This window comes from Magnolia sinica, chromosome 6 (assembly GCF_029962835.1).
Source record: "Magnolia sinica isolate HGM2019 chromosome 6, MsV1, whole genome shotgun sequence".
Classification (NCBI taxonomy): Eukaryota; Viridiplantae; Streptophyta; class Magnoliopsida; order Magnoliales; family Magnoliaceae; genus Magnolia; species Magnolia sinica.
The window spans coordinates 18165001-18173563 of record NC_080578.1 but is presented as its reverse complement, the minus strand read 5'-3'; the positions used below and the strand labels follow the sequence as shown (position 1 = coordinate 18173563).

The 8563-nt window shown below is 43.0% G+C and overlaps 1 protein-coding gene and 1 pseudogene across 1 annotated transcript; one reads left to right on the top strand and one right to left on the bottom strand.

The window, feature by feature from the left end:
* Positions 1-283: 283 nt before the first annotated feature.
* Positions 284-7329, bottom strand: LOC131249525 (geraniol 8-hydroxylase-like). The gene is made up of 2 exons (XM_058250330.1): positions 6343-7329; positions 284-1026 (listed from the first exon to the last, which is right to left on the bottom strand). The coding sequence occupies exons 1-2, from the start codon at positions 7192-7194 to the stop codon at positions 418-420; spliced, it is 1461 nt and encodes a 486-aa protein (XP_058106313.1). The 5' UTR covers positions 7195-7329; the 3' UTR covers positions 284-417.
* Positions 7330-7786: 457 nt separating this feature from the next.
* Positions 7787-8563, top strand: part of LOC131250467 (28S ribosomal RNA) — a 3879-nt pseudogene continuing 3102 nt past the window's right edge.

Here is an 8563-nt window from a genome sequence, read left to right as displayed (position 1 = left end):
CATTCGTATCCTTGGGCCTTTCTTATTTAATAACCCATGTGTAGAATATGATACTTTATAAACACTTTTTTCTCTTCTTTTACTATTCCATTGGGACAGGTTTTGCCTTTGAAAAAACAAACTAACAAGCAACAACCCGTGCGAGTTTAGAATAATTTTTTGTGTATTTTTTGAAATACCTACAACATGGATCAGATACATGTATTCCACCAAGTCAAAATTGTAGATCAACACTAGACCTTCAATTGGTCGAATGTAATCAGATGTTTAGAAAAGAAACACATTAACTGAATCCTGGCCATTGATCAGATAGCTAGAATGTTCCTCTTAGTCATGGTAATCTCATCAGATTAATGTTCTAGATTTCGAATCATGGTACAATGTATACAACATTTAAAACTGAAAGCGGCCAGAATACTATACCAAATGCAAAAACGGGACTGCAACAAGAGGATATGCCTTCTGCAGAGTAACTCCAAACCTATCGCTCATGTCCATCTCATGTGGTAGCATTCCCTTCGGTAGTTTCCAATCAAACGAATGGATCAGAGTGGCCACCATCAAGCTCACCATCCTGACCGCTAGTGGCATGCCCGGACATATCCGACGGCCTGCCCCGAACGGGACAAACCCAAAGTTTCCACCTCTGAAATCAACATCAGACCCCAAAAACCTCTCAGGCTTGAAACTCATCGGTTCTTCCCAGATCGAAGCGTCTCTGGCAATCGCCCATGTATTTATGAGCACTTGGGTATTTTTTGGTATGATGAAACCACACAGTTCAACGTCAGCCACGGCTCTATGAGGTAGGAGGGGCACTGTTGGGTGCAGCCGCATTGCCTGTTTCACCACCGCCTGCAGATAAGAGAGTTGGGGAATGTCGGATTCTTCGATAGCTCGCCTTGTGCCGATCATGTCCGCAAGCTCCTTTTGGGCCTTCGCCATTTTGTCCGGGTTGTGGAGGAGCTCAGCCATTACCCACTCTATCGCGGTGGAGGTCGTGTCGCTTCCGGCAATGAACAAATCCTAGTGAACTGAATTAGTAATTGAAGTGTTGCAGAACCACGTGTTTTATCAAGCACGTGTGCGAGGAGTCTTAGCCATGTATCAGGTTGGCTGTACATGACCCAGACTAAAAATAGGCCAATCCAATCATCAAAGAGGCCGTATGTGACCGTTGAGTTGATTTTGGATGGTTGCAATCCTTTTTAAAGTTTTAAATCCATCCATTGTTTTCATCAGCACCGCCATCTATGCCTCCTCCATTATTCTCAGAGGTTTCCTAATTCCACATGCGAGTGGAAACCGCACATGTACACACACGCGAGTGCATGTGTCGTAAATCGTGCGAAATTTGAGTTTCCTTGATGAGAGTTACCATGTTTAGATCTTCCCGGATAAAAATATGGCCATTTGAATCTAAGATGGGCCACAGCGTATCAAAACAAATGAATGGATAGAAAATTTTTAAGTTTAAATTTTACTTTGTAGATTGACACACAGGAGTGAAATTATTTGATATTTTGGCAGAAAATCTAAGCATTATTTCCAATCTTATGAAAGCTCGGATCTCATACACCTGTTTTAAATTTGCCGGTCTGCCACTTATACAGCTCTACTGGTGGAATTAGCATGTCTTTTTTCCCATTCCATACACGTGTAGATCACCAGATGGGCTGACCCACCATAGTTCTGGGGCATCCGAAGGGTTTTGACAGCGTAAATGCTGCAGATACGTGTCCTGCGAAGAGGAAACGGATTGGCTGGTGTACCTCACACCAGCTATGTAGCTGCGCTATTGTCGTGAGCAGGTTCTGTAGGTCTTATCACGAGGTAGGTATTATATCCAAACCGTCTATCCATTTGTCGAGCTGGTACTAAGGCTGAGATGAAAAAATATGATAGATCTAACTATCAAGTGGACCACACTGAAAAAGGCAGTGGGGTTTGATCATTTACCATTGAAACTCTTTTTGTGGTCACAAAAGTCTGGGATCAATATGAAATTTGTTTTTCTTTTTCATTTAGGTCTTGGTGACCTTATGAACAGATTGGATCGAAAATAAATGTTATAGTGGGCCCTACGATTTGTTTAACAGTGAAAATTATTATCTCCGCTGCTGTCTGTGACATGGTCCAGATGATCCGTGGATATGATTTAATTTTTGGTTAATGCTCTAAAATGACCTCTAACAATATGATACGTAGATATGATTCATTTTTTAAATAATGACTTAAAATGATCTCTAAAAATAGAGGTAGAGTGTATATATAATAATTTATAATAAATAAATTATTATGGGGCTTTGAACCGTTCGTACAAGTCTTCGCACATTACGTACCTACAGCAGCAATATAGCTGCTGTGTGCCGTGTAGGCCATTCGCTTCCTGCGAATACGAGCACCGACGCTCCTTGAGATTCAAGTTATACGAACGGTTAAGAGTGGATCAAAGTTACATGGCCACGCAGTGATGTATTTATTATGCCTACGCCTTCATCTAATTTTAGAGTATCATCCAAAAAAAAAATAATCATGTCCAAAGATCAGCAAGACCATGGCAGGAACAATGGCAGAGATAATGACTTTCACCGTAAAAAAATTCTCGGGGCATACCATGGGGACGTCTATTTTCCATCCAATCCGGCGGATTGGCTGGTGTACCACACATCAGCTATATAGCTGGTGTACATACTTATCAGCAAGTTCGGTGGGTCCTATCATGAGGTATATGTTATATCCAATCCGTCCATCCATTTGAAGAGCTCGTCTTAAGGTTTGAACCAAAAATTAAGACACTTCTAAATATCAAATGGACCACACTTAAAAAAATAAAAAGAAAAGTGGCGGTTGAACTTCTACCATTGAAACCCTTTTGGGGCACAAAAGTCTCGGATTAATATGAAATATGTTTTTCCTCTCCTGTATTTTTAGCCTTTTTAATGGTGAAAATTATTATCCCATTGCTATTTTTGGTGTGGTCCAGCTGATATTTGGTTATAATTAATTCTTTTGTATACTGCTCTAAAATGATCTCGAAAAATGGGTGAACGGTGTAGATATAATAAATACATTACTGTGGGGCCACGTAACTTTGATCTCCTTTGAAACGTTCGTACAACCCGGAGCTCGAGCGTCAGCGCTGGTCTTCGCACGACACGTACCTACACCAGCTAGATGGTACACCTGCCAATCCGCTTCCGATAACCAGCAACCGTATTACTTTACAGGTGCTCCATGTCCAATGGAAACCTGTCCCCGAGGCCCAACGGGAGCCGATTAGGTGAGACCCCTGTCCAGCGAGGTGGGTGGGACCCCTATCTGTGGGGTCCACTCTGGTGTATACGACTACATCCACACCGTCCATCTGTATTGAGAGCTTAGTTTAGGGGCGGGCGGATGGGACGCGGATTTCCTGCGAAAGCCTTTCGCAGGAAGTTCCTGCGCTGGGAACTTAGGTGGGGCCCACTGTGATGTTTTTGAGAAATCCTCTCCGTCCATCCGTTTTGTGAGTTCATTTTAGGATATGTTGTAAAAAATGAACCGTATCCAAAGCTTGAGTGATCTGTACTAAAGGAAAATGTGGTTAGGGAAATTGGTACCATTGAAACCTTCCTGGGTTCAACAGTGATATTCAGATGCCATCCATGCTGTTAATAACGTCATTCCTGTTGGGATGAACTGAAAACTAAAAAATATTAGCATGAATCAAAACTTATGTGCCCCACAAATATTTCAACTATGGACATTTAATTATCATGTTTTTGGCTCACTTGAACTTTGGATACGATTCATTTTTGGCAAATCGTCCTAAAATGAATTTACAAAACGGATGGACGGATAGGATTTCTCACAAATATCTCAGTGTGCCCCACCTAATTTCCCAGTGCTGGAACTTCCTGCGAAAGGCCTCCGCACGAAATCCGCGTCCCGCGCGGTTTAGGTACTACCCCTGCCTGGTCCGAGCGCGGGACAGGCAGAGGATCCGAGGGCTATTGCGCCATGATTTATGAGTTTCATCAAAACCGGTGATTCATTTTCACATATCATTTTAGATAAAGAAACCAAAAATAGTGAATTTCCAATACCCAAATGGACCACATGGTGAGAATTAAATTCCTACTATAGAAAATTTCTTAAGAACCACGAAAGTTTTAGATGAAGATTATATCTGTTTTTTCGCTTCATCCAACTGCATATGACCATATCAACAAGTACGATGGAAAATAATCAACACTGTAGACACTATATGACCATATAAGAAGGTTTCAATGGTGGGCGTCCTTAGTACCGCTGCTTCCAGTGGTGTGGTCTACTTGAGACTTATAGATGTCTTATTTGTTTCGTTATCTAAAATGATACGTGAAAATGAATGGCTGGTGCAGTTAAAGCTCATAAACCATGATGGCCCCTCAGTGGCCATCGGAGCCTCTACCTGTCCCGATCTTGGACCAGGCGGGGGTAGTACATAATCTACGCCCATTTCCGGGATGGTTAAAAAAGAAGTAGCTCCGTATCCCAAATGTACCGGATACAAAAAACAGTGGAGATTGACCATTAAAAAATTATTGTGGGCCACAAAATCTTTGGATCAAGATGTATTTTTGCAGTCTCTTCATCTGGGTGCTTGTGACCTTATCAAGAGATTGGATGGAAAATAAGCATCACGATGCAATCTATCAAGTTTTTAATGGTAGGGATTCAATCACGACTGTTTCTGCTGGTATGGTCCACCTAAGATTTGAGTCAGCTTTATTTTTCAGATAATGCCCTGAAATGAGTTTTAAAAAATGGTTGGACGATGTGGATTTAAGGCACCTACATCACTGTGATCCCTACCACGCACCTCGGTCCATCGGGGGTATCACCTAATCCGCTCCCAAAGTCAACACATGCATATTGACCGTGGACTAAGGAAATCTTTTCAGAGATACGGATTGATTCATATAAGCGATGGCCTCCGAGGAGTTACCTAAGTGCTAGGTTACCTTAGGATCAGGGCCCACATGATGAATGGCTCCAGTATACTGGAAGGTGAAGCCACGTGGAGGAAGAGTGATGATGGTAACAACGGAAAGGGGTTGGCTACCCCTGCCAATAGCAAATTGCTAGGGGTCGGTGCTCTGTGGGCCACCATGATATATGTGTTTCATCCATTCCATCCACCCATTCTTTCATATCATTTTATAGTATGACTCAGATAATAAGGTTGATCCAAATCTCAAGAGGACCGCACAGCGTTGATTGAGCGCCCACCTTTAAAAACTTATTTGGGGGCCACAAAAGTTTTGGAATCAAGCTGATATATATATTTTCCATTCATCCAAGTCTGTATGATCTAATCAACAGGTTAGATGTCAAATAACCATTACAGTGGGCCATAGGAGGTTTTTAATGGTGGACATTCAATCATTACTGTTTTCCCATGGTGTGGTCCACCTTAGATTTAGATCTACCTCATTTTTTAGCTCAATCCCTAAAATTATCTTTCCAAATGGATGGAGGGGGTGGATAAAACATATACATTATGGTGGGGTCCACATAGCATCGGCCACTAGCCACCTGGCTGATGGCGGCGGCGTCACTAGCCAAACCTCGTCCGGTAAAGACACCCGCATGAAATTCCATAGCCGTGGACAGCGAATTTGAGAATTTTCGGCGACAAATGTCGCAGGAAGCCCGTGCAACAAAAAGTTCTGTGGAGCTTAGGGTCGATACGAATGTAACATCCGCTCTATCCATCATTTTTGCCATATCCCGTTATGACTGGAATTCCAAACTCTAGTCGGCCCAATACTCAAGTGCGCCACACCGCAGTGGGGATGCAATGACCAACACTGAAAAACCTTTCTTGAGTCACCAAGATCTTAAATTACCATCTTATATGTTCATGAGATGAGTCCCTCCGTAACAAAGGAAAAACCCAAATATCAATCTCATCCAAAACTTGAGGGGGCCAAGAAGGTTTCATTGTTAGGCGTATCTATCCCTAATTTTACTCTGGTGCTGTCCCACTTGAGTTTTGGGTTGGCCTAATCTTTGGACACGTATCATAACAAGAGCTACGTTAGAGGATGGATGTTACTCACACACCACGGCAAGCCCAACAGAGCTCCAAAACTTTTTGTAGCCCGGACTTTCCTACAACAGTTGAAATTCGCGTCCCATAGAAGTAAACCCTACCGGATCAAATCAGTAAATCCAGATGGTGATGGAAGAGGTGGTGGTCAACAGGTCCACCTCCAACCAACGAATTATTACTCACAACAAATTTCCGATATGGGTGTTTCGCTCCGAATCATTCCCTAAAGAAAATGAGTGATTAGAATCTGCAGCTCTTACCGCAAGAAGCGAATTGACTTGCCGTCGATCGAATTCAGGGCCATGCTCCTGGCTGTAATCAAGAAGGACATCTAAGAAATCTTCGTTTCTGGCATTCCCCAATTCTCTGTATTGCAGCCGATCATAAGAACCCCTGACACCACGCCTGATCCGCTGCAGATCAAATGGCCTAAGAAACGGGAAGTAGTCTGAAAGATTAGGTTTCCCAGCAAACTCCATAATTCTCGACACTGCGTCCTTGAATTCTTGCGCACCGTCCGATTTTAGGTCCACCAAGTTGATCGAGAAAACGGTGCTCGATAGCAAATTGAATGTCGTCGCGAAGGCCAACCATCCAACGTTCACTTCCCAACCAGCGACAGAGATCTCCCGAACGTGCTGAACCAGCTCCACCATCTTCTTGTTTCGGAGGCCTTGCAGCGCATCCAGCCTCTGTATGGTCATGATCTGAGTGTTCAAGATCTTCCGAAGAGTCCGCCAAAGTGGGCTCGGAGGAAGCCACGCCACAGACAGCTCGTAGTCAGCTTCAGCTGTGGCTGAATCAGGGATGGCCCGGCCCGCAAAGGCATGATCTTTCTTTTGTAGGATCTCCTTCGCCATGTCGGCAGAAGAAACGACCACGGTCGTGACAAATCCGAGACGTAGAGACATGAGCGGACCGTAGGCATGAGCAAGAGCCATTAAGGACTCGTGGGGTCGGTCGCCAATCTGGAATAAGCTTCCAACTATGGGAAGACCGGAGGGACCCGGTGGTAATTTTCTTGAAATTGATAGCCAATTTCGAAAGCTAAGAAGGCCATGGGTTGCGATCAAGAGAAATGAAGTGCAAAGAAGCAAATAAAAGAATTCCATTTCATCTACAGATTGCAGAGCTTTTCCTTCTTCGGTATGAAAATAAGAAAGGAAGAAGACTCCTCACCACAAGCAGGAAAATCATGCTTCAGGTGACGCCCATTGCCTTGCAATCTAGTTGACCAGATCATCACACACTACATTAATGCTGCAGTGTTGAGAATGCCAGTAATGGCATGGACTAATGATGATGCAAGGAAGCAGGAGAATCCGGCCCGTGGCAAACAGAGCATCCGGACTCTTAATTTGGACGGTTTGGATTGAGGCAGATATGTGGTAGTTGTAAATGGCAGCATGCATGCGCATCGATATTTGTATTTTTGTCGTATATTACCCCCCAAATTTTGCTTTTCAAATTTCTCGTGATTCTTTACTCCGAGGAGAGAGGTCTCAACTTCAATGGTTGCATCACAGGTTACAGTACACCCAATGAATAACTTCCAACTTTTTTTTTTCTGTGTACTCAACATCCAATCCGTCCAATAGGTTAAGACCACCACGAGGATTTTGTTTTGCAGTGGCTAGACAATTTTTTAAATGGTGGATATACTATCACTATTGTTTTCCTGTGGTGTGGTCCAACTTAGATTTGTATCCCTCTAATTTTTGGGATCAAGCCTTAAAATGATCTTTAAAAATGTATGAACGGAATGTTTGAAACACATACATCATGATGGGGCCCACAGAGAACCGACCACCAGCCACCGGGCTGGTGGCAGGGGGAGTATCCAATCCGTTTCCCCTATGAATAAAGAAAATGAGAAAGACGATCCTGGATAATAAGGACAAAAAGTAAAATGAATAAATAAAAGAAATTTCCTGTATACTCGCCTGTCTTTTAGGCTAAAATGAATAAATAAAAGAAATTTCCTGTATACTCGCCTGTCTTTTAGGCTATTTTGAGATAAACAAATGTCTTCAAAATATTTTAAATAAAATGCTCAAGGATTATAAATACGTTCTATAAAGTTGTCTAAAAACCCCTCTCTCATCCGGACTAACGTTGAGGGAAAGATCTGTCCCGTTAAATTGCCTGACTAATGGATTTGCCCTGCACTATTTACTTTTTACTATTATACCCCATTGCAATGGGAAGCGGATTGGCTGGTGTTTCGGGGGGAGTATGGTCGCAAGGTTAAAACTTAAAGGAATTGACAAAAGGGCACCATCAGGCGTGGAGCCTGTGGCTTAATTTGACTCAACACGGGAAAACTTACCAGGTCCAAACATAGTAAGGATTGACATACTGAGAGCTCTTTCTTGATTCTATGGGTGGTGGTGCATGGCCGTTCTTAGTTGGTAGAGCGATTTGTTTAGTTAATTCCGTTAGCGAACGAGACCTCAGCCTGCTAACTAGCTATGTGGAGGT

Coding starts and splice junctions, on each gene's coding strand:
- LOC131249525 (XM_058250330.1), bottom strand. CDS start 7,194: ATGGAATTCTTTTATTTGCTTCTTTGCACTTCATTTCTCTTGATCGCA. Junction 1,027..6,342: donor AAGTCAATTCGCTTCTTGCG/GTAAGAGCTGCA, acceptor TCAGTTCACTAG/GATTTGTTCATTGCCGGAAG.